Here is a 27,193-nt window from a genome sequence, read left to right as displayed (position 1 = left end):
GTTGTAGAAAATAAATGAAATCTTTTATTGACACCTCTTTGGTAACTGAGCATAGCAAGAAGTCATCTACCTATTGTACAAGAGTCAACTTCCTGGGGAACTGGAGGGTGCTTAAATCTTGGTGGAATACTTGGGAGACATAAGAAGGGGCCTCACTGAATTCTTGAGGCATGACTGTCCAGGTATATTGTTGATTGGTCCAAGTTAAGGCAAGTAGATATCGGCTGTTGGGGTCTACAGGGATGTGAAAAAGGCTGAACAAAGGTTTACAACAGGGAACTGTTTGAAGTCAGATGGAACTTGTGACAAAATGGTGTTTGGGTTTGGAACAACTGGGAAACAAGGAATAACTACCTTGTTAATGGCTCTCCAGTCCTGGAAAAATCTCCTCCCATTAGGTTTCCAGACTGGTAAGATCAGCGTGTTACTGGGGATGGTACAGGGAATGATCAGCCCCTAGGCAATTATGTCTTCTACTATTGATGTGAGGCCTTGTATGATCTTAGGCCTTAATGGATACTAAGGCAGTTTGAAAAGGGGTTTACTTATGTCTATTTTAATTTTTATTCTCTGCAATTTTTATTCTCCCAATGTCAGCATTAGAAGTAGCCCACAGATTTTTGGGCATGTCAGTTAAATTAGAGACCCTTTGTTGTAATTCTTTCTCTTCTATGTCAAGGACAGATTGTAGGGAACATAAAAGATCAGGTTGAGTTTGGTCAGGAATTCTAAGGTGAGGTCTCCATTGGAGGCAAAATGTATTAGCCCTTTTAATTTAGAAAGGAGATGTCTACCTAATAGATTGACTGGGGCTGTATCACATGGCAAAAAGTGATTTTTTCAATAAAAAGTCTCAAAGTCATTTGTACTGGTTGAGAAAGAAATTTTATCTGAACTTTATTAGATACCCCCACAATGGAAACATTTTTTTCACTCTGACGGATTTGTTGTCCTATGAGAGTGGGGTTTAGAGTAGAAAATGTAGCCCTGTTATCTACCAGAATTTGTCAGAGTTTCCCGTTAATTTGCATTTTAGTTTCCCCTTGGCTGTTTAAGGGGATTACTGGTAGCAGTTTACTGGAGGGTCTCATGGAGCCTTGTCAGTGTGGGGAGGAGCCCATATGGGGGGGCCTTCCCTTGGGGGCATTCCACTGAATGTTGAGGAATTTTGAGGACAATTTTTTTGTGTCCCAATTGATTACAAATGAGACATCAACCCCGGCCAGCCTTTGAAGATGGACCCCTCAGGGGGTGTGGTGTGGGAGGCCCAGGTGTTATTTTAGGTCTCTGGCTTTGTAGCTGTAAGTCCATTTGTTTGGCAGACCTTTGTTTATGATTTTGGTCTAAAGTCTTTTCGAAGTGGTCAGCTATGGTCACGAGTTTAGTGAGGCCAGTGCCTCTCATCCTGTTTTCTGCCCCTTCGATCAACCCACTATCTCAAGGGATAATTCATTTACAAATAGGGCAGCTAAAGCAGGTTAGGTGACCTCATTTATTTTATGGAATTTGGAATGCCATAGGAAGAGTGTTTCCAAACGGGCTTTAAAATCTGCCATGGATTCATCGTTCTTCTGTTTGCATGTTTGAATAATAGACCAATCAGTGTAGGCAGGGAAGACTCTAGGAATGGCTTTTAAAAGATCAGTTGCTATGGGCCGGCCCCCTGGCTTAGTGGTTGAGTGTGCGCGCTCTGCTACCTGCGGCCCGGGTTTGGATCCCGGGCACGCACCGACGCACCACTTGTCCAGCCATGCTGAGGCGGCGTCCCACATACAGCAACTAGAAGGATGTGCAACTATGACATACAACTATCTACTGGGGCTTTGGGGAGAAAAAGGGAAGAAAAGGAGGAGGATCGGCAATAGATGTTAGCTCAGGGCCGATCTTCCTCAGCAAAAAGAGAAGGATTGGCATGGATATTAGCTCAGGGCTGATCTTCCTCACACAAAAAAAAAAAGATCAGTTGCTATATTGCAAGCTTTTTCTGGTCCATAAGAAGACCATGTTGGAGATTGAGGATCTCGAATATCATCCTCGGGGTTATACCATTCTGTTTATCACACTCATTTTTGGGCTTCCCCAGGTCCTATCAGCATATGCACAAGCTGATAAAGATCTGGCAGCCCAGGGTCATAGGCCCTGATAGGGATTCTAAACTCTTCAGAAAACTTTTGGGGATCTTCCATGGGTTTAGGAAATTCTTTAACTATGGCCCTTAGTTCAGTCTTTGACCAAGGAGTGAAAGATATTTGAGGAGGATCGCCTGCAAACTGCGTGGTTTTATTTTAAAAGATAGCTGTTTAATAATCTCTTCAGAGTGGAAAGGCAGTTCAGACAGAAAATTAGTGGAGCGTGAGTACTAAAGAAGGACAGGGGAGCAGTAGAAGTCACGTCAGTCTTACTGTCTTCTGTTTTAGGTACCTCTTGCGTCTTTAATTTTTCATTAGCCTTCTGTAACAAGTCTTTTAATGAAGCTATTTTGGAATCTTGAAGGCTTTTGGAAGCTCATGCATACCAATTAAAATAGATATCCCATTCTGTTCATTTAATTCAGAAATTCTTACTTTCAAGTGCATTTCTTAAATGAATGATCTTGTCTAATTGGAATGTTCCCCATAATGACCATTGTAGTTCTATGCTGTTTTTAGTACAATTTTGCCATTTTTGTAAATATTTATACCTTCTGGGACCACAGTTTTTAAACATAAAATAAGCAGGTGTGCCAGAAGGTGGTGCACTTGACTCTTTAGTGTTTAAGGATCCCATTAGCCAAGGCCTTAGGCTTCTTGGAGCTGAACTAATACCTAAAAGAGATGTGTCACTCAGTTGGGGATTGTGTGGTGTTTTACAGTGTACTTTGTTGCACGGAAATTTTCTTGAGGTTGGCAGGTAACCTAGTGTCAATCTAATCCATTCCATGACCAATTTATCCTAACACGAGAGCCTTTGAATTAGGTAGTGAGTGCTCTAACAGCCTTTAAATGTTTCACCTGTGCCCACCAATTTTTTTGTGTGGGCTTTTTTTCTTTTTGGCCTCTGAGATCCTCATCAGCAATAGCCTTTATCTACACAAAACAGGACAAACATATGCACCTTAACACACTAGCAGTAACTAAAAGACATTACTGCGCACTAGCCAAGAGAAGCCCGTGTGCCCCACAAGCAATTCCCAGCGTGGACTGAACTAGCAAATCCCAGTGAAGAGGGACTGTGGACTGAGACGAGGGAAAGGATTAAACCAACAGCCCCTAGTAAATGGGGACTGCGGACTGAAACTGGGGAAAGAGATTCCAAACAAGTGGAGAATTGTGTACTGAACCAAGGACTAGGGACTCAGGTTCTGGATGGAACCATCTGCCAGCTCAAGCTGACCTGCTCCGCTAAGCCCCGGACTGGAAAGCCAATTAGAGCGGGAGCTCAACACGAAGAGCGGAGCTCTGAACTGAGGGAACTTACCCACAGCCCTCGGAAACAGCGAGAAAGACAGTGAATTCAAAAAGCGGGTGCGGGTACCACACCTGTGTTTCTCATTGTCCCCAAAGCTGTTAAAAACCACCAAATCTGTAAAAAAACAAAATTCAGCTGAGTAAATTTTAAAGATCAAATTGGCTTTATTCAATGACTCACAAATCAGACAGCATGCCATCTAGCAAATAGAAAGGCGCTCCAAAGAGCTACAGAAAAGGGAAGGTTTTTACAGTCAGAGAGGGGTGGGACAAAGGAAATTATTAGCAAAGAATGCATTGTTTCAAGCAAGGTTTCCATCCTAAGGGGAACGGAGGGACCTAATGGGCAGATTATCTCACTAGTGCTCACCAGGTAATTCCCTGTTGACTGGTTAAAGGTCACATTCCTGGGAAGCTGAAACTGCAATTAGGCTAGGTATTAAATCTTGGTTTGCTAGATGCGGGGCTTGGCACAGGTGACTCCATTTGGGGTCTGCTGTCTGCTTTTTAACATAGCTATGAACATATTCAATCAAACTAACATCCAGAAGTAGAAGGAGAAGGGGTGCCATGTTTCCTTGTAAGAATAGTTTTTGGTAAAAATGTAAAAGGTACTCATGATGCTTTCTAATGAATTCTGAAAGGCCTCTCTCCCAGCACTGTGCCAACCCTGGGCAAAGGAGCTAGCCAGCCAACCAGCTAAGAACTGGGCTTCTGTGACCACCTCTCCCTTCCTTTCCGCCTCCGACCACTTCCGCTGGCATGCCTCAAATATGACTGAGTTCAACCAGCCCAAATACGACTAAAGCAGAAAGGCAACTGCAATTTTTAGTTCTCTTACATTATTCCGTCAAACTCAGAAATTTATCCTCATAACAGACTTTAATTTAGTGCATAGTTCATAGTTATTTGGGAGAGCTCAACTACTACCTGAAAAATTGATAAGTCTATTTGAAGCCCCTTCTCAGGGTTAAGAATGATTCCTCTCATATGAGTGAACATGAGTTGTCCTCTCTCCTTTATCTACCCAACACTGACTTTTCCACCTCAAGAGGAGAGCTTGGTAAATAGAAAATAAAACATTCTGATCGTACACATGGTTGGTTACGCCTCTTGAGATGACAAGTGTCAGCCGGCTGCCACACGCTGAAAGCTCTTTTTTTCACCTGAATTACATGGAACAAGAAGATTCTCTCATCATTTCTATTCTTTTTACTATTTGCTAATTAGAAAAAAATACCAAATTTCTCTCCCCACACTTCAATATATGTACTGTTAACATTTAAGGGATAATATAAACATATTTACTCCAAATCAACAGAAAAGTAGGCAGAACAGGGACTTGAAATGCTTAATACACATTTGAAAATATGCTTCAGTCTCCCTCACCAATAATCTGAGAACTATAAGTTTTGAAAACTGCACTGTATGTTTTCTTGCGTTATATTTGTAAAGATTGACCCAGCCGTTACTCTTCAGTACAGGGAAGTGTGGAGGAAGGGTGTGGCGTTGTCCTCTTTATCTTGTGGACAGACTTAGGGTATGCCTATTATTTGATCCACCTCGGGCTGTTCTTACTGCATTTCAAGATGATTGTTGTGTTGTTCTTGTCACCTGCAGAACTATTCTCTCCTCGACATGAGGCCACCACCACCTGCGATGATCACTTTAAACAATTCCGTGTACTGGCAGGAATTTGAGGATACCTGTGCCTATGAGTGTCTGGACGGCAAAGACTGTCAAAGCTTCTTCTGCTGCTATGAAGAATGCAAATCAGGATCATGGAGAAAAGGGCGTATTCACATAGACATCTTGGAGCTGGACTCGTATTCCCGGGTCTTTTTCCCTACATCATTCCTGCTCTTCAACTTGGTCTATTGGGTCGGATATCTGTATCTCTAAATGTTGTTCCTGATGAGTGAAAAGCTAAGGGTTCCCCTCTTTACCTTCTGCCCTCCCAAGACCAGTAGTGACCAATTGGAGTAGCAAGGAAGGACACTGTTAAGTTTATCTGAAGTTATATTAGCTTTGAGCAGCGCAGGAGTACGTGGCAAATATTTCTATCATGTATTTCACACTCACACGTGTGCGCACACACAAACACACAAGTTAATTGAGTTTTAAAGTGATATTCTTGCTAATCCCTTACTGAATCTGTAACTTGGTGATGTTTATGAGTGGTTTTTGGATATTGGAAGCAGCTGCCCATTTTCCTTGCAAAGAAATCTATAAAACATGCAAGCAAATATCTGAGAAGCTCTCTCAGGCCCGGACCCCTTCTGTATCTTCCTTTGCAGCCCTTGGCAGCACCAGTGCCCATGTGTGCAGAGTCATTGCCCAGGTGTGCAGTGTCCCAGACTCTTTCATACTGACCTCAGCCCCGGGGTCCCGGGCAGCCTGAGTTCAAATGTGAACTGCAGTTTAGATTCAGTTTCCTCTCGCTGTGGCCTCTTTTGCTGTGGCACCACAGTCGTTAGCTAGCATTCCTTTATCTGATGACCTCACCCTAGGCTCCAGAGGATGTATATGCATCATCACAAGTTTCCAGTTGAGGAAAAACTATGATTTTCAAAATTCTTGCGTTGGTGAAGTCAACACTGTTGGTTATCTCTGAATATCAGGAGGTTATTACTTTATTCCAAACTGCTGGAAGTCGGTAGCATTTGAACATTGGGTTCTTGGACTAGTTCAGCTTGAGTTCAACATTTTACCTTAAGAGTTGTGTTTTACTCGACCAAGGTGCAACCCCAAAGTATGTTATATTATTATGGGTTCAATGGTTATCTTCATCTTGCAAAGAAAGGTATAGAGCATTCACAAGCCTTTGTCTTGAAAATATTTTCCAGAGTGTGAAAGAAATGTAGATAGAGTTTTAAAATTTCTTAGTGACTATTAACTTTCAAGTCAAATCAACTTTAGATGCAAAAAAAATGGGTAATGGCTATCATATCATGATATATTTTGATGAACAAAAATTATTTTATACTTTGAAATATGAATACATAGCAAAATCCCAAAGAAAAAAATTCCCTGAAATTATTACTCTTTTGATATTTTTATAACACAAAACCAACTTGCTTCTTGATGTTAGTTCTTTCTTATAACTGGATGCCAGTGTGTACTTCACAAGACTCTTCAGAAGCTTCCCACCATTGATAGGGAAAAAAAAAGTCCTACTAATTTGTTAATAATGCTTTGGCATTATTAAAATTTTGGTACTAAAATTTTGGTACCAGAATCTCTGTGCTGCTCATCTTTCTCAACCAAAAAATTGAATTAATTTTACTGGAAACCATAAAATTTTATTTTAATTATCTATTGTACATATTATTATTACTCAGAAAAAAGGTAAAACATTACGCAGAGATAGTATATAAAAGTGCTGATTTTACACAATTTACTGGATGCAGACCAGACACAGATGGAGATGGGAATGGAAGAGGCCAAAAAGTTGAAATCAGATGAGTCTGTTTATTTTTATGAGCATCATTACTAATCAAGTGTATGCAAACATATTGATACACGATCACCCAGTTTTCAAGGACTGAGTCTATATAGTGTGAGACATTCAAGCCCATTGCTTTTCTTCCTGTCAACTCCTTGCTTTTGATTTGATGGTTGCTACATAGGCCACAAGCCAATTGGCTTCTGTTTAGCAAATTCAGTTTTAAAAATAAAATAATGATAAATATTTGTGGCGAAACAGGTCGAACCTATTGGCTTAAAGGAGAATTTCACCTAGTAGCAGCCTCGTTTTGTCTCTCATGCATAAACCACCTCCAGGGCTTGGCGGAGTCAGTCTGGAGGCACCCTGACCAAAGGAATCCCACCACATCGCACCAGAGCACTGAGCACCCAGGGAAGGCGGCCCAAGGTCGGTCATCTTCAAACACAATTTCCAACTTCATGCATTTATAATTTCTAAGAATATGAAGAATGTCAACATGTTATGTCTTAAAAGAAGTTCTGGAGGGAACTGAATTTTTTAGTGAAATTCTTCTTGGGAGGAAAATAACCTAAAAGCATTTTTATAACATAGATTTGGTCCAATTTTACCTTAAAATTTTTTTACTGATGCCTCTTGTTTCAAAGCCACTAAATATTTGGGTGTCCTTGACAACTCTCATGAAAGTATATATATAGGATGTATATAGCTATAACCTGTTTTCTGAATCCAACCTTTCTCTTCTCTTCAACCTCAGTTGTCCTGCTGACCTAAACACACTAGTTCATGGCTCCCTTTCCATGAAGGAGAACCTTCACTCAACAGAGTCTAATAGATGTTCACTCCTGGAGCATAAAATAGATTCCTGCACCTAGAGCAATCTCCCCACCAGGGGGTCTGACTAAATGAAACTAAAGCATCCCCAAGAGCATGCCAATGCCTGTTTCTCTGCAGGCTTACCTATTCATCTTCTCTTTATCGATCAGCTCATGAGATGAGCCTTTTCAGCCCACAATAGAGGAGAGTCCTGTGCACCTCACACAAGTGCAGAGCTCAGGGGCTTGTTAAGTATATCTGAGTTTACTTTTTGGAGGACTGAAGGGGAGGAGCACCGAGAGAGTGTGAGGGAAATGCATCACTCTTTAATCGAAGGACTCTCTTTTGCCAGTATGTTTGGTTAGTAGGCATATGTGTGGGGCACACTGTGTGAGACTGTTCCACACAGACCCTGCACCCTAATAGCTCTGCCCAGCTTGCTTTGCATGTAGAATTAGGAAATACTTTTGGTGATTGTGTGGCAGCTGTGGGGAAGTTGTCTGAGTGACCTGCATTCCAAAGGTGCTACTGTGTTCCTCACTTTCAGAAATAACTTTAAATTGAGGATATGACAGTTCTGCATTTTGGCAAGGATTCCAAATTTCTGACCACTGTGGATCATACGTACAACTGTGACTATCTCTCTTTTAAGCTGCATCGAGGTGGAAAGAGAGAGAGAAGAAAAGGCATTTCACCTTAATGGAATTAGAGGGAAAGGCCTCTTCATAGCCTAGAAAGTTTCAGTTTCTGCAAAGTCTCACCACCACCGACCAGAACAGAGACTCAGATACTGGACCTAGAAGGATGATGTTACTATAATTTACTCTGGACCCAGCCAATACTGCCCCCAATTTAACCAACATATGCCTTAAAACAACACATAAAGCTCAAATAATACACATCTTGTATGTTTTCCATTTCCTGTGATCAGCTATATTTCATGCTAGGTTTTATTTATCTTTTATGAATTGATGAAGACAGGATTTCATTTCTTTCCATGCCAAACAGTCTTATCCTTAATTTTATATCAAATTAGTTAAGGACAAAGTTTTTATGGATTCTTCAATTGAGGAAATGCTTGTCCTTGATAGCAAAGCATTTCCAGGCTACACATGGGAAACTGGGGCCAATCTAAAAGTCAGCGACATAGTGCTTGTGACAGGATGTGAGCGTCCACCTAGAACCTTCACACCGAGTCATTTTACCTGGCCATAGCTTGTTGCTATAAAAGTATTTAGGCATATGTTTTGCTGCTCTGCAAAATATCACACTCTGAAAGCAAAAGGGGGTAATCGATAACCCCATTTTGCACTGATGAATACTTGCCACAGCTGGGAAGCAACTGGCACTATTTACCTAAAGGGCTAGAAAATAAGCCAAACCAAACCTCTTCTTCCTTGATCATTTTTATCTTGGCTGCCAGTAACTTAAAACTTTCTGTGATTTCCTTTGCAGACTTGAAAAATTATAACTGATCTCCAACCATTTTACTTATATATGCTTATATATGTCCAATCAATGCTCTCAAGACACAAAACATTTTGAATTCTCTCCATTATCTTGCAACTGTCTGAGTGCTTTTTCTGAGTTTATAAACTATATGCATATGAAATTTCATCTTCAATTTCTATAAAAAAATTTGTGAATGACTTGGGATAAACATAATTGGATGTAAATATACATTGAAATGTTTACTATCAGTCTTGGGCTTCAGAAGACTATCAATTTTAAAATATTCAGAAAGGTGTCTGGAAACAAGGGGGAAAGAACCAGATAGTAAATACATTGTAAATGTGAAATTCACAATTTCCTGTTGGGCCCCCTTCAAATTGCCCAAAACTGAGGAAGTGTGTAATCTGTTCATAGTTTTTTCTCAAATTTACTTGTAGGAAACATTCAGGTCCACACAGTTTAGCAGTACTTCCACATTGTATAATCACATCCAAAAAAACAAAAAATAACAATTCAGGCTAAATGACAGACCCCTTCTTGTATTCTTTGTTGACTTACTTTTTACTATAAAAATAGATTTCTATCATTATAGGGAGAAAACATGTATGTGTTGAGATAATTGGATAACAACTCAGCCATTCATATCTCTGGAAGAATAAAAACTTGCCTTTTTTTTTTAATGTCTGACAGTTCTGCAGACTAGAGATAGGACATTTCTACTCTTCCTTTTAAAATTTCTTCTGATAACAAGTTAGCAATGCCAGGATATAAGCCTAGTCTAGTTCTATTAAGGTCAAAAGGGAGAATATTTCCTACTTTTTTTTTCAAAATGTCCTCAGTTAAATGATGTTTTGGTTTTTAATGCTGTCTATGAAACACCTTAAATCTTTTATTACTCTGCTCACATAAAAACCAAATTTTAGACCAGTTTAAATCAGTCCTAAAAAATTAGTTGAACAGTCACTAACAAGTTTTCAATGTTTTGAGTTAACCAATTGGGTTTTTCAGATCGTATCATATAGGAACATCGCTAGAAAATAGTTAGCAAGATGTGACACTTGAGCACGCACACAGGCGCGCACACACACTTGTGCACACACATATGCACAGAAGGCAAATACTGTTTGAATTCAGGTAATTGAGGGAAATATAAATTGTTTGCTTGAATTATTCAGAAATCACTACTTTCACCACTTCATTTGTTGCATTTGTACATACAACACAAAGATTTCCCAGCCCAGTGGGCGGGCTCCACAGCGTGAAGGTGATAATGGTTCCTGCAGGGAAGGAGTGTCCTCTATATTTGCTGAAGAGTTGAAACTGAACAGGTTGGAAAGAACAGTGAAGACTGATTGACAATAACGAAATCCCCCAGACTAAGAAGGTAACTGCTATATTTTCCTCTTTTCTAGTTATTTGGGGTTCCTTCTTCTCTCTACTAACCACTTCTCACAAAAGGATTAAAGTTCCCATTTTCCATTAAAAAGTAGAAGTCCTAACTCACTGTCAGACTCTGATTTTCAGGAAGAAATGGTGAGAGCTTTGATTTGGTTGGAATTTATTACAGCAGGCTTTGATCATGTACTGTTCATGTTTATGGATTTTTCCGGGTCAGTTTTGTCAATGGATGAAGCCCCCAACGCACAGAGCAGCACTTCAGTCCCTTTGATGGGGAGATCAGACCACCCCATCCTCTAGCGAGCAGTGGCAGTCCCAGTCAACCCATCCACCGATCAACTAACCTGCCCCATTCATTGAGTCTATGCACTGATTAGGGTGCATGGTGGCCCTGGAAACTATAGAAAGGTAAAAAAAAGAAAAAAGAAAAGAAAAAAACTGCATTCTGAAGTGACTTTCAATGTAATTAAAAGATAAGTAATGATAGAAAATTCACATCTCTTGCTGACTAAATTTTCAAATGTCAGCTGGATATGATGATAGGATTTTAGAAGAAATAAACTATGTTTCATCACCATCACCATCCTCATCCTCCTCATCACCATCATCAGCATTATCATCATCATCATCTTCATCATCACCATCACCATCATCAGCATTATCATCACCATCACCATCATCATCATCACTCCTATTATCATCATCATCTATATCCTGTTTCACGTTCCATACTAGTCCTTAGCTATTGATTCAACACAAAGGTTTAATGTCTTTTCCAAACCATAACAAAATTAGAACTTAAGGGAAAATGGAAAAGCTTCATTTTAGTTTACATATTTGATACGCAGATCATAGCTCAAAATTTTGTTTGCCCACAGCCTTTTCAGAACTACTCTTTGCCCCAGCAGTCCTATCCATTTGCCCTGCCTCAATTAGAATTTGAAATGATTCCTTAGGAGGACACTTCACCTAGTTTTTGTTTGTTGCTTGCTTATGTTTTGTTTTGTTTTTACCTCACTTGGCTTTTTTATTCCTTTTCATGAAGATAACATTTGAATTGGCTAAGAACTATCTCTTAGAAAAGATTCCCTAAAATAGATGCACCTGTGGACACTGCAGATTTTGTTAGCCCAAAAGGACAATCAATATGCTGCTTATGATACAATTTGAGTCTAGGCTTTGATTCCCCCAATTTATCTTGGGATTTTTATTTTTGGATAGAAATAGACACAGGCAAAATATATTGATGAAATTTACAGTGTTTACTATTGTATCATCTCTGTTTAGAATAACTCTATTAAAACATTTCAAAAGACACTTTAAATTATTCTTGACCTTCAAAGTGACTAATTTTGTGCTAGTGAACAATGTTTACATGCATATGTTTGTACAACTTACATGATGTGTTTTTCTTTACAAGCAGCTCGTGGACTGAGCAAAGGTTCATTCCTCATGATTGCATTTTTTGTGGAAGATTCTAGGAGAGTAACAATTTTCAGGGACTGGGCCTGGATTGTCTTGTGCGGAGCAAGGGGCCATCATGTGTTTACATGCGGTAGTGTGTGTATTTGTGTATGTATGTACAGTGGTGGAACTGGAAACACTTATTAACCTGTGTATAACTGTCCCCACCACCCCAAATGTAGTTGAAACAAGTAGAAAGGAGCACAGTTTCCTAGTGCTAGCATATTAGCTTACTAAGCCTTTGGTTGAGGAAAAAGCAGTGAGGGAGAGAGAGAGAGAAACTGACAATCTTTATATTTCCTGGAAACGTGGGACCACATCCTTTCTTTAAAAAAAAAAAATCACGGTTAAATACCTTATCAGAAGTTGGTCTGGAGTCCAAACAAGCCTGCCTCCTACTGACAGCACCTGATCATCATATTTTCACTTGGGTGCACATCTGAGCAATTCCTTGATCATTTGTGCAAGGTGGTTGATAAGCTAAATATAGTTCTCAAGATGCAGGTGGCAAATAGCCAGCACCACACTTGTTTAGGATGCAGCTTTCACAGCCTCCTAACATCCTAAGTACAACGTGAGAAAGCATCAGGTCTAGTGTGAACCATGTAACACGTAGGAATTAGCCATAGTGTGTGGACTGTCTCTCTTTCTGAAGCTTGTGTGGCAAGTAAAACTGTCAGGGGCCCTGGGAGATGCCCCAGGCACAAAGGGAGGGCAGAGGCGCGGATCTGCTCTCTGCCTCCGTGGAATCCTTCTTGCCTGTGAAGACATCTCGTCCAGGTGGGAGGAAAGTGGAGGGATTCCTGGATCTGAGAGCATCTTGGAACCAGATCTGAACGCCCGGTGTAGATGAGCTTGGCCCCTAGAGGGGATCTGCCCTGCCCAAGTGCATGCGCCTGCCCTTCTCCAGGCACATGCGCCAAGGCCAAGGCAGGGTCCCGGCCCTTACCAAGTGGCCTCCAACTGTCCCTGCCCCTCTGTCGTCCGCGAGGGTCCGGAGGCCCTGGCTCCGGATCATCGGGCCGTCGCGGGCAGATTCAAGGTCCCGCTGTCCTCCTTCCCTCCATCGAGGACATGACTCCCTGCTAGCCCTGCAGCTCGTGGTGTCCTAGTGAAACGAGGGCGCACTTGCGCCCGACGTGCCTTGGCGACACGGGCGGCGCTCGCCCCGCTTCGCCTGTCCGGTCTCCGCCGCGCCCTCCGGGCCGCACCCTGCCCAAGGCCAGCTGGGCCTGGTGGCTGGGCTGCCCTCTGTATTTGTATTTGGATTCCTACGTTTGTACTTCTAATACAAATAAATGCACATGTTGTCAGAAATACTTGAGCCAAGAGTGGCCATTTTTCTGGTTTGGTGTGACCCACCAGGAGACCGGGGAAAAGCGTGGGCTGGGGCCGAGGTCAAGGGTGCGGGTCTGCGCATGGGCGCTGCCCACCAGAGGGGGCTGACACTAACTGCCCCTCTCAGAGGCTCAGCTCATGGGCCAGCCTGACCCAGAGGCAGATTCCGCGAATGATGGGCAGGGGAGTTAAGTGTCTTCTCTGGTGGAAAGGTTACAAGTGCACCACGACCAAGTGAAGTGCCCTCCTCCTTCACTCCTGCTAAAGCACGTGAACAGAGACGCCCCCGCAACCCACTCCTGGAGAGCATGAGATCCTGCTCCAGCCAAGCCATGGTGGCAGGTGCCAGGCTCGGGGGCCTCACCTGCAGCTCAGGAGTGGATTAAATAGCGTGGGCAGCATCCCAGGCCCCTGCCCCTACATCATCCATGCATCAGGAAGGGAGGGCTGGCCCCCGCCAAAATCTGAATAGTGTGGCTCCGTGGGAGGTGCTGCAGCCCCCACTAAATAAAGGCGAGCCTTCACAAATACAAACTGCAAACCAATTGCAACCTTCACCACTGAGGACCGGACTGAAAACTTTATACTCTTTCTTGGTCCATTTGAATTGAGCACATTTTACTAAAAATGAACAACTCCAGGTGCCCTAGCTCACCTACTATGTCTTCAATGAGACAGTTGCACCTTCTCCTAGATGGGCACTACACTGCTGGAATGGGGGGAGGGGGGGCTATGAGACATTTTCTGCCACCTCTGCCTGCTTCTGCCTGGGCTCTGAGTCCTAACAGAGGCCTCCGAATGTGATATTGGGTTTTCAGACGTCAACTGAACCTCTCAGAAGTGTCTGTTTTTGTGTTTTCAGCAATTACTTCTTAGATTACTTCACTCTGTGCTTGAACACTGGTGAACATTTCATGTTCGTTAATCCCTTCCTCTTACTAGAAGTATCAAGTTTTTCCCTGGTCTGTCAAAGTTGCAGGCCTCTTCAGAGATAAATTACAACAACAGCTGATGCCCATGGAGGACTGACTCTGTGCTACGAACTTTGCACACATTGAAATGTTCGGTCCTTCCAGCACCCTGTGAAGGAGGTACTGGTTTTGTCACCATTTTACTGCTCAGAAAGCTGAAGATTTGGTTAAAAAGTCACTTGCCCAATATTATAGACCTAGAAAAATGCAGGAAAAGGATTTAAATGATGGAAATATGACTTCAAGCACTTCAAAACTCCTCTGCTTAGTGGCTGCACCCTGCTAGTCAGTGTCTTGAAAACCTTGCTTGATATTATGCAGTGAACTTCTGAGACAATTCTTTTAATATGGCAGAAAGTCACTTTTTAATTAATTTAAACATACTTTTGTGTGGAAAAGTACATCTCTTTCAAAGGGACATCTAAAGAATGTGCTAAAATGGCACACCGAGGTCAGCTGTGTTTAGTAGGAATCCACAGAAATCGGTAGCAGCTACTCTCAACTAAAAAGTAATACATAGGATGTTCTCTCACTTGATTACCTACTTATAAGTTAAGAACAGAGATCACACCCAGGGCCTGAATGTATTGGTTGCAGAGCTCGAATTCTAGGTAAAGGAGAGACTTCACAAGGTCTCCGGATTTGGCACCCTGAGACTTGGAGTGGCCAGTGTGAACCTCCCATGCCGCACTAAACCAGCTTATCCTTTTCTGGAAACCGTCCAATGACTTTCTCTGGGGCAGGAGTCTCCAAGGGAAATGCTCTCCTCATTGTTTCGGGCCCAAAGAAAAGTCCCATCCAAACACAGCCCAGAGGAGCACCTCAGGGTCTATTCCCTAGGGAGGTGGCAAATACACTTGAGAAGCTGCAACATCTTGAATATTTGTATCAGTATTAGAACCAGAAAACTATAAGGCTGGGCTGACTGCATTTATATATGAAAGGATTAAACAGCACCAGCAATTTGTTTTGAAGGTTAATGATTAAATTAGTTTTTCATGTAAAATCGCTATTGAAATCTGGATTCCCAACGGCTTTCAGCCAAGGAAATTGGGATGCTGGCACTTCCCTGATACACGTAGAGGAAACAGCCCAAGTCTTTGGGATGTGGAAAAGTTGGAGTGGGTCCATCATGTGCAGCTAATCCATCTGCCATCTAACCACAAGCAGGTCCACTCAGGGACGTCCCCCTCACCTAAAGACTGAGAAAAGCATTAGTGAGGGAGATCCAGTATCCACAGAGGCTTGGCGGAGCTGCAGATAATGGTGGGAGATGCCACCATGGACTTGAGATCTCTGATTTCAGTGGGAATCATGAAAGCTTAGAGCAGTAGGGCCAGGTGGCATGACTTAACCTTCAGAGATAGTGGATTCAATGACCATAATAAGCCCAAAGAATGGAGGAGAAATCAGAGCATTTCCATCCATGAGCATCTCAGGCAGTGGCTATTGATCACAAGGTCTGTGGAAATGACATAGATGAAAGGCCACGAAAGCACTGCTTGATGTACATAGTTGGGGAAAAACTAGGGCAAGTGGACAAATATGTTGACGTAATAGAGTTCATGGACTCTTTCATGCACCAGATGTAAGCCAATTCATAGATCCAGAGCCCTTCTGTTGAGCAGGAGTCCAGGTGCCTCTGAAAGGGGCCTTGCATCGTGGCCATGACTGTATACTTTGATTCTTCCTCCAAGCCTTTCCCAGAGGACAGGAGCTGTTCACCAGAGTGACTGTGCCCAGGGGAAAGGGAAATAATCAGAATTTCTAGAGTTATTCGATACTGGTGCTATGGATTTTAAAAATTCCCTGGGAAAGCAAAATGATCCTAAGGTCCAAGGTCAGAGGGGGCTATAGAAGTCAGGGCATCAGCAATCAGTTTGCCCGTGTCCATCTTCCAGGAGCCCAGAGGACCACGGTTCCTAACGTATGATACAAGTAGACATACTTTAAAGCTGGTGGAAACTTCACACATTCATTCTATGGAGACTAAGAGACTAAGACTTTTAAAAACAGAAAAGTATTCTACTTGCAAAGACGAAGTCCCATCTAAAACTCACCAAATGAAACACACAATGATATCTAAAGAAAATAAAACCAGATTACTAAAGTAACCAAGTTATGTCTGTTCACGTGGCAAAAACAGTCATTTTCTGTGATGATTAACACAATAGCCACAAAAGGTATCACATATCTCCAAACACTGGGAATGCAAAAGTCAGGGATAAACATGTTCTTGTGAAGAAATCAATAACGGAAAAGCTCACGGTTTTATTTGTTTGGTGCACTTGAATTAGAAGACAAAGGGCCTTTTCTTTTTCTTTCTGACTATGGTGTGGGGTTCTGCCATGATGGAGGGCAGGATGTCAGTCTGCCTCCACATTTGCTGACCCACGGAGTGAGGGCTAATACAGTATGAAGGTCAACTGGAAGCCAGCCTAACTGCCCTGGTTTGCCAAAATAGTAAACCCCCCAAAGAATGTCAGGCTTTTTCCATCTAACACTTAGAAGATGCAGGAAAGAGGATTCTAGCCATCCTCATTTGACTTGTACATGTGTCTGGTGCAAAAGCCAGACAGACCCGAGAGAATAACTCTTCATAGAGAATGACTTTGGAGATTATTGTAAAATGAATCAGAGTATGAGGCCATTCAGAGAGACTGCTGCAGAGATGATATATGTTCTGAAACAAATAATAAAGCCCCTGGCGGCTACCTACCCAGCAAATGCTTTAATTTTAGTCCCAATCAATAGACGCAATAAAAAATGATTGGCTTTCGCCTGCAAGGGCCAGTAACACACTTTGACTCTTATCCCAGGACTATGTAAACTCATGTGATTTTTGTCATAATATGTCCATCCCAGAGGGACCTTAACCATTTTGATATCCTATAGAGCATTATGCTAGCCCATTTCAATGGACTCAAAATTATTTAGATCTTTTGAGTGGTAGGAGTAAGCACCCTAGATGCTTTAGTAAGACAGATTCATCCCAGAGTCTGATAAATTCTGGGGAAGCCGAGAATCATGCCACGTGAGTGACTTTCCCAGGGGCCAATGATCCTGAGCATGTCCAGATAACTCCTCCACATGCAAATTGTTCCATCTTTAATCACCCACCATGAAGGAAGAGGTACAATGTTTGACACACCTCTTTGGATTTTGGAAGCAATATAGGTAACATGTAGTTATAATGCTCTGACCCATTTATTGTATGGTCCATAAAGCTGCAAGTTTAGGGTAGGACTCACAGCAAGAAAAGTGTTTGAAGCAGGCCCAGGCTAGGTACAGGCTGAAGTGCAACATTGGCCTGTGACCTAGCAGAGCCAATGATACTTAAAGTATCTGTGGCAAGGAGGGATGTTGTACTGACTCTCTTACAGGCTATAATAGGAGAATTACAATGCAGACTTGAGTTTTGGAGCAAAGATTCATTGCCCTTCCATTGACAACCATTCTCCATTCCAATAGCAGTTCTTGGCTTGCTAATGTGCCTATAGAGATTTAATGCCTAATTGTGGGTTGCCTAATATACCCATCATGAATGGAGATGCTATATATGACACTGAGCCTAAGTAGGGGTAGAAGGCTAAGCCATTTCATGAGCAAGGGGTACAGATTCTCATGGCATCGAGTCCATATACAGAATGGCCATGACAGCAGGGATGGAGGACACACATCGGCTCAACAAGATGCACTTTCCCTCAGCAAAGCTGATCTGCCACTGATGAGTGCCCATCTGCCACCAGCAGAGGCCGTCTCTGTGCCCCTGCTGTGGCACCATTCCCTAGGGACACTAGCTGTCCACTTGGCAGGTTCATTATATTGAATGCCTTGCATCCTTGAGCTGGGGGTGAGTGGTTCTTCCTCTCTGGAATTCAGAACTATTTCAGATGTGAATTTGCCCTTCCTGCCAACTCTGCTGTTCCTATATTTACATGCCTTATTCACCACCACCGCAGCCCAAGCAGTGTTGCCTCTGCTTTTCAGGCCAATTCAACTTGCCAGAACTTCAGATGTTCTCACAGATTTTTTAATGGCCTAGTAGTAAGTGCTTTTATTGGTGACAAATGTTTAAACAGTATGATATAATAGTATGATATAATCAGTGGCCCACAAAAACACCCACTCTCCAGTGAGATAGGTCACATTTTCTAATAATGCTAGCCATAATCCATTGAGAACCAATGGGGTAGAAATAAAAGGCAAAGGAAATCAGTGTCAGAGCAGTTCAGATGTTAACAGACTCACCAAAAACAGGGTTGCCGGGTTTCTGGGCCCTTACCTATAATCTGATCTGTCCCTCTCAGCTTCTTCAGCCATACCATGCAAAGTTTGAATAAAGCATAAATCTCCTGACCAATAGACCCAAGATGGAGCAGAAAACCACTATAATCGAGTGAAGTAACAAACATGAAGTCAGCAGGAAACTGCATACACCAGACCTAAGGAGAAGCAGCATTTGGCATTTTAAAAGCAAGATGCAAAAAAGTGCAGATCCCCTGGTGACAGAAAGCTAAATTTTAAAAGACTTTAACTCCTACACATTTGGGGGGGGGAGGGCGTTGGAGGGCGTGGCTGGGTAAATAAATCAGTAAACCCAACAGGTGAGAAAAATGCAAGGCTGAAGGGAATAATTTTCCATAAAAGAAAAACCCTTTTAAAGATGGAAAGTTAAAAACGCCTGTCATCTCTAATCCATTTTCCCCTTCCATCACAAAGCCCATTTTGCCTAATTCCTTATTTCCGAAACTTGGCTGCCGATAAGCATGGCACCTGGGGCTCCTGCTCAAGTTAGGTTCCCAAGTGCATCCTCTGGAGGTTTTGATTTATTAAGTCTGGAGTAGGACCCAGTATTCACAATATGCATTTGTAAAACATTTATATATCTAAATTGGGAGGAGGCATAGAGATAGAAACTTGAGGGAGAGGTGATATCTGAGCCAACCTCTTGAATTGTCCTCTGGCAATGGAAGAGGGAGTGCAAATCCATAAATTAAATAGGTATATATTTGAGGCTGAGAAGCATTTTGAAATTAGACTGAAGTAGCAATTCTCTGCAAGCAATTCGGTCCTGGAATTCAGCAGTCTGCCCTCGGACGCCGTATTCGCCAAGGGAGGCTGTTGCAACAAACAAACCTGAAATCTCAGCTGCTTCACAAAATCAGAGCTTCCTCACAGCCCAGCCTGGACAGGCCAGCGGAGGGTTCAGCCCCACCCCCACGCAGAGACTCCTGTTTCTTCTTCTGCAAGGCACTGCCCTTCTTCTCCAACTATCCAGTGGATGGGCAAGAGAGAGTGAGGGCGCAGGTGGAAGGTGTTTATGGGCTAGGCTGGAAATTGCACTCATTCTGTTAGGCAGAGTCTAGGAGCATGGCCACTCCTAACAGCACAGGAGGCCAGGGAGTGTCCAGCTGCGTGCCCGGGAAGAATAGGGAAACGTGGATTTTGGTGATCAAGAGTCTCTGCCCCGCAGGGGAACAGAAGTAAAAGGGGGCCCTGCAGCTCAAATATCAAGAAGCAGTGTAGGAAGTCCCCATGGCTGACTAGTAAGCACAGCACGTGGTTTCCCAGGGCCGGCAGCAGCCGCGGCACCTGGGCTAGAACTGCAGACTCAGCTCATCCCAGATCTACTGAAATAAACCTGCGTTTGTAAGCACCTTAAATCTGAGAGGCATTGACTGCTCTTGCTAACTCAAAATTGGCTCCAAATAGTTTACTCTTATGGTAACTTTAAAGATCAAAGGAAATGAGAAAACTCCAATTCAATTAACATTTGCCAGACATCTCCACACACATCACCTCAAATTTAACAGCAATTAAAATAATTATTTCATATGTGGCAGGATTTCCGATGTATTGATTCCCGTGTATTTCTAGAGTTCTGAATCCTAAAAATGCTCTTTAATATCACGTAAGAGCATAAAGAACACATAAACATCAGAATTCATCCAAGATGGCCCTACCTATAGATATTTGAGACTGCTAGATAAAATTCAGATCAAATATCAGCACTTCAATCACCTGTACCAATAAACCGAGAAGTTTGAGTGAAAATTGCTACATTGATGGTCATTTGGGCAAAAAGCCCAGGGTCACTGAAAGATCTCAGCACCTGTGAGTGTGCATGCAATTTGATTTCCACTCAGATACCAAGTTCTGCTGGGCAGCCTTTGACAGGATTGAAGACCTGGGTTATTTCTTTAGGCAAAAACTCCTCCAACTGTCAAATGACAAGCTAGCTGCCAAACTCGCTGCCACCAGTACAAGGCAGAGAATGGAGGCTCCACACAAGAGGAATGGGGGAAAAATCATTCCAGAAGATAACAAGAAGTAAGTTATTCTGGTGCTTCAAATAACTTCCCCAAAGCAGGTTGTTTTTTGTCCTATTTTAAGTGTATACCAAACATATTCTCTAGAAAAACCAAAATTTCACCACCTTGGATATTGAATTCTCGTATTAAATAACAAACTTAGTAGAAAAAATTCGCGCATGGACAGCACACATGTAGGTACAACAGGTAATAAGCATTTTCAGGCTTATTATGCATTTTAATATAATTCTTTTTATGATTCTCAATGCTTTCTTTCCTACTTATTTTATTTGTGAACCACCAGGAAAATGAACATGTAGGAGGAAAAGAATGGAAATCCATATTAGCAATGAAGCCAGCAAGGGCTCATAAACATATACCGTGACCCAGGAGTAGGGCAGTCAGAGCTTTAATAAAGCAAACGGCTTAGATTTTGACATCTCAAATCTGCCCTCAAGCTCTCTAAAAACTTGAACAGAAACCCCATTGCATTTAGAATACACCTGAACTGCCTCATTCTGAGAGCAAACTTGTCACCCCTTCTTGGGTGCTACATTGGTAATGAGAAACAGATTTGCTGATCTCAGGTCAGACCTTATAGAAATCATGTGCAGGGGCTAGGCCGGTGGCATAGTGGTTGCATTCCTACGCTCCGCTTCGGCGACCTGGGCTTCATGGGCTTGGATCCCCGGGGCAGACCTACACACCGCTCATCAAGCCATGCTGTGGTGGCATACCATATACAAAATGGAGGAAGATTTGCACACACAGATGTTAGCTCAGGGCCAATCTTCCTCACCAAAAAAAAAAAAAGAAATGTGCAAAGAGGCACATGCCCCTTTGGGTCATTTTTTCTTAAATCATGGTTCAGTTTTATTTGGTGGGGGAGGGAGTTCCAGCAGAATGATTTTATAATGAATATGACACCTTAGTGAAATTTTAGCTCCACTCTGTACAAGAGAAATTAGCATTTCTCTAATAAACTAGTCAGCATAAAGATATTAGACATATAATATTTAAAAGCAGAAAATGGTGCCAAGAGTTGAGAGTTTCCTATTTTCCACGCTGTGCTGTCAAGTCCTCTGAGTGTAGGGGAGCATCAGGGAATCCCACTAGCCAGTCACCTCAGCCAGGGAGGTTCTGAGAAGGTTTTACACAGCAGGCTTCTTTTAAGATTGAAAAACTTAAAGTTTGAAAACCATGGATGCCCCTTGGGTCTGCCTCCCTGTCTCTCAATTTCCCAGTGTGATAAATGGAGATTGTCATAGTGGATTCCCCAGATGAAATGAAGTAATGCATGTCGGGTCTGTAGAACAGGGCCTTGCATGCTGAGTGTGCAGATCATGTCTGATGCATGGTTGTTGCTATTGGCGCCACCGCTGTCATCATGTCACAGGGTTATGCAGCATTCCAGAGGAAAGGCACTTTCCCCAGGAGTGTGGCTGTGAGGGGCGTATACCTGAGGCTCTTGGTACCATAGATGGTTCTAAAATTTTCATTTCACTTTCTCTCCAAATTTAAAGATTGACTGGAGCAAACTAAGACTAGGTAAAAAATACCAGACACAGAATTTAGAAATACTGAATTCATTCACTCAGTGAGATATTCTATAGAGTTGTCTGTAAAAGAAAACACAGATGCGTATGTGCTTACACACGTGTACACATGCACACACATACATGTGTTCATCCTCTAGGATTAGGAAGAAATGTTTTCTTCTCTTTGTGAAAATTTATTTTATTGAAGCCACATTGGTTTATAACATTATAAAAATTTCAGATGTACATCATTATATTTCAACTTTTGTGTAGACTACACTGTGTTCAGGAAAGGTCTAGTTTCCATCAGTCACCATACACATGGCCCCCCTAACCCCTTTCACCCTTCCCGAACACCCTTCCCCTCTGGTAACCACAAATCTGTTCTCTGTATCTATGTGTTTGTTTATCTTCCACTTATGAGTGAGATCATACAGTATTTGTCTTTCTCTGTCTGACTTATTTTGCTTAGCATAATACTCTCAGGTTCCATCAATGTTGTCAAAAATGGCACAATTTCATTTTTTTTTTATAGCTGAGTAGTATTCCATTGTGTGTACATATACCACATCTTCTTTATCCATTCATCCGTTGATGGGCACTTAGGTTGCTTCCAAGTCTTGGCTATTGTGAATAATGCTGCAATGAACATAGGAGTGCATGTATCTTTTCAAATTAGTGTTTTCATGTTCTTCAGATAAATACTCAGAAATGGAATAGCTGGATCATATGGTAGTTCTATTTTTAATTTTTTGAGGAATCTCCATACTGTTTTCCATAGTGCCTGTACCAGTTTGCATTCCCACAAGCAGTGAATGAAGGTTCTCTTTGCTCCACATCCTCTCCAACACTTGTTGTTTCTTGTCTTTTTAATAATAGCCATTCTGATGGGTGTGAGGTGATATCTCATTATAGTTTTTAGAATCTTTCTCTTTGCTTTCAACTTGACTCAGTGGTAGAATTTAAACATTGATGGAACCTGAGAATCGCAAAAGAGCTCTCAGCATGTAACAACTCCATCCAAACCCCTGCACGAAGAGATTTGACCATACTCCACCATTGGCATTTGGCAGCTTAAGGCCATGTCCCTCGGATAACCCCCGACTCACTTAAAATGCCTGTCTGAGAAAGCTCAGCAATGCCAGGATTTATTTGTTCCAGTCAAACTAATTTATTTGTACCAGCCGAAACCCAGTAAAAGCCAGATAAGCCCCTGTACCTCCTCTTAGAGCAGTTACTTTGGAAAGCTTGAAGTTGCACTACCTTTCTCTGCCCTTTGAGATGTAAATCTTTCACCACCGGGAGCTGTCTCCTCAAGGACCCCATAGCTGTCTCTTTAAAATGTGTACATTCAAAGAGATGACTCTCCTCTTGCTCCCAGGCCCTGTGGGAGGTGGGCATCTTGGCCCAACCTGCACCACTGCCTCTCTTCATAAAGATATGAGAGGTTTGTTTCTCCTCCGAGTAAGCACCAATTAATGAACCCTGATGGCCTAGTGTTTTGGATCAAACCCTCCTTCACTCCTCTCGGTGCCTCTCCCCAGCACACCCCAGCCTTTAGAAAGTCTTCTGCCTTTTGTTTCAGCAAAGTTCAGTTCAGTTCATGCTCGACTCTCTTCCCTGTTGCAATAGTTGAAGTCTGTCCTTACCGCTTTAACTAGTGTTCGGCTTTATCTTTGACAAACCTCACCTGTAAAATCATCACAAATGTGGCATATTTCAAGTTTTTGCTATAAACAATCTTCATATTTAGATGAATCTGCATTAAGTTCTGTAATGGAAATAAAACTATAAAAAATTAAGTAAAGTCAATTCCTACAAAAGAATTGTGCAGCTAACTGGAAAAAAAAAGTTAGTTTTACTCCTGATGTGTCCAGCATGAACTATCTTATTGTACGTGATACAGTTCCAGAGGCTTCCCATTGGCCAAAAAAATATTGAGGTAGAATTTTTATAACAATACAAATCAAAATTTAGGCAGACAGTTTCATTTGAAAAAAGTAATAAGTAATCTTTGTAAAACCAGTGTAAAGCTTTTGAGGCCTTGTCCTCAGGCTCCCAGGCTCCCTGTTTCTCTTGGAACCTTGTGGTAAAGAGTGAGGACTGAGAAGCCCTGAGGGGAGGGCTCTGCCCTCGTGGGAAGACTCACCTCAAAGCCCAGGTGTTCTGGGCAGGGTGGGGTCCAGGCGGGCCTGTGCAGCCCCTAGAGCGCAGGTAGGCAGCTGACCAGAGCTGGGGGCCCGAGCGTGCTGATGACACACTGCATAGGGAGGCAAGAGAGGCTGGTGACATCTGTCGGTTTTGAGGAAGAAGGGGCTGGGACAATCCTCGGGTTGCTGTGAACGGATGAATGAATGTATCAATCAGCCTTGATATTTCCCGAGATGCTCCTGCCTGCGACCCTCTTTTCTCTTCCCTCTGCCTGACCTGCCAGGCTAAGTCAAGCTTCCTAGGGAAGCTCCTGTGGTCTTTCTGTCATCACAGGCGCCCAGTCTGGGCTGGTCTCTATTACGAGTCCTCCACGCTGCACTTTCCCTTCCATAGAATCCACTTGCTCAGAGTCATGTTGTCAACCTACAAAACCAGAAACCAAGTTAAGAGGCAAAGAGTTTATTTCAGATCAAAGAATTGCAATTTGGGGGCCAGACTTGTTGGTGTAGTGCTTAAGTTCAGTGCACTCTGCTTCCACCGCAGGGTTTGGCTGCTGGGTGCGGACCTACGCCACTTGTCTGTTAGTGCCTATGCTGTGGCAGCGGCTCACATACAAAAAAGAGGAAGATTGGCCGCTGATGTTAGCTCAGGGTGAATCTTCCTTAGCAAAAAAAAAAAGAATTGTAATTTGGGGAGCACAGATTCAGGTGGAAACCCAGTGTCCCACTAGGGAGTAAAAGTCAGGGGCTTTTAAAAGCAAAGAAGGGATGTTGTATTACAAAGAATTTTAATTGGAGTTGGAGGCAGAAGCCAGTCTGGGCTAAGCAGTGATTGACTATTGTTTCCATCTTCAGAAAGTCCACAGTCCTCCATCTCTGTGATCAGGATGTCCATTCTCCTGTTGACTTCTCAAACAACTGCCTGCAAACCAATTGCCATTTTGGCCCAGTCCAAAGGTTTGGCCCAGTCAAAGGTTCAAGACAGCAAGGCAGTTTCTCTGGAAAGGCAGCTCCAACTCCATTTTAAAAGGGCTCCACTAAAGTCAATTTTGACAATGTTGTGTTGTTTATTTCTGCCATAAGACTGTGTCTTTGCTGCTGTATTACTGGTGTTGTTGCCTGACACAAAGTGTGTGTGGAGTAAAGAGAATAGTTAATTAATTACAGAAAGGAATTGAAGCAACATATGAGCTATTGATGAGCCCTACCTTTGGGAAAGTCTTTGAAATAATAACAAGCAGCCTATTTTTCACCTTTACTTTTAAAAATACTTCCTTATACACTCATGTTCACAGCAGCATTATTCACAACAGCCAAAAGGTGAGAGCAACTCAAGGGTCAGTCAATAGAGGAATGGATAAACAAAATGTGGTCTAGCCACAAAGTGGAATATTATTCAACCTTAAAAAGGAAGGAAATTCTGACACATGCTGCAAAATGGATGAACCTTGAGGACATTATCCTAAGGGAAATCAGTGAGTTACAAGGAACACATGGTGTATGATTCCACTCATATGAGGTCCCCATAGTCATCAAATGCATGGAGACAGAAAGAATGGTGGTTGCCAAGGGCTGGGGGGAGGCGGGGATGCAGCATTAGTGTTTAATGGGGACAGAGTTTCTGTTTTGCAATATAAAAGAGTTCTGGAGATTGTGAATATACTTAACACTAATAAACTATACACTTAAGAATGATTATGATGGTAAATTCTATATTATGTGTATTTTATCACAATTTGTTTTTAAAAAGACCAAAAAAAAAAGAATGTTTCCCTGCATTAGCTTGTTTGTACCACACACCAACCTGGACAGGTTAGGAAGTATGGACAAAAGACCTCTCTCATCCTTATGCAGCTCTCCTAAAATCACGTTTCTCCCTCCTTGTGGCCAAGCTCTGTCTGTGGGTCTGTCTGCCCCTGCAGTGGAGGGCAGACTCTGTGGGTGCTGCTGGGCAGGGCAGAACCCAAGGGCAGATGGCAGCACACATTTCCCCAGTTCTGGTCTTTTCCCTCTGCTCTCAGTGTGGCTGGGACACCCTCGTGTGGCCCCTGCCTGCACCGTTTCATAGGCTGGGGGCAGTGGGGAGGCACAATTGTTTCTGATGCATTGTTGTCCCCTGAGGACTTCTCACAGTACTTGGTACAGGTTTGGCCCCACAAATATGTGTGGAATGATGAATCCCAATTTTGTGCATGAGGGAACTTGAATAAGGAAGGCTTGGTGGCTGGCCTGGCCTGCTCAGTCAGGAGAACCAGAGCTCAAACCTACTCCTTCTGCTTCCACGTTAGAAAAGAGATAAATTGGGCCGGCCCAGTGGTGTAGTGGTTGTTTGCGCACTCCACTTGGGTGGCCCCAGGTTCGCGGGCCTGGCCCCCAGGCATGAACATATACACTGCTCATCAGGCCATGCTGTGGCGGCATCCCACATGCAAAATAGAGGAGATTGGCACATGTTAGCTCGGGGACAATTTTCCTCACCCCCCCCCCCCAAAAGAGAGAGATAAATCAAAGAGAAAAACTTACGTGTGTATAGATGGAGGTCATGGCACTTCATGACACTTGTCCAAGTTCCTCTAGAGACCAAGCTCTGCTCAAGCATGTAAAACACCATTTGATTCAGGAAAAACAAAAATAAACGTTGATATTCAAGTATAGCTTTTGAGGTGCATTCTTATGCAAATGTGGTCTACCTGTGTTATTTATATCATTCTTTAGTACCTTTCAGTTCTAACGCTGAGAGAGCAAAGCTGCCAGGCCCGGACAGTAATGGAAATGACCCCTGGCAACTGGTGTCCTAAAGTCACCCTTCAGGACTCATAAAGTCAAGGGCCTTGGGCCGCTGTGTGGACCTCACCATAGCC

At 42.6% G+C, this 27,193-nt stretch overlaps 1 protein-coding gene across 1 annotated transcript in view; it reads left to right on the top strand.

Moving 5' to 3' along the window:
* The window catches only part of GABRG3 (gamma-aminobutyric acid type A receptor subunit gamma3), a 634,800-nt gene extending 625,050 nt beyond the window's left edge, over positions 1–9,750 (top strand). The window contains exon 10 of the mRNA XM_058542243.1: positions 5,067–9,750. Within this exon, the coding sequence (XP_058398226.1) occupies positions 5,067–5,348 (282 nt within the window). The 3' untranslated portion in view covers positions 5,349–9,750. The remainder of the gene's footprint in view (positions 1–5,066) is intronic.
* Positions 9,751–27,193: the final 17,443 nt, after the last annotated feature.

The sequence above is a fragment of the Diceros bicornis genome, chromosome 5 (assembly GCF_020826845.1).
Source record: "Diceros bicornis minor isolate mBicDic1 chromosome 5, mDicBic1.mat.cur, whole genome shotgun sequence".
NCBI lineage: Eukaryota > Metazoa > Chordata > Mammalia > Perissodactyla > Rhinocerotidae > Diceros > Diceros bicornis.
This window is presented reverse-complemented; position numbering and strand designations above follow the sequence as displayed.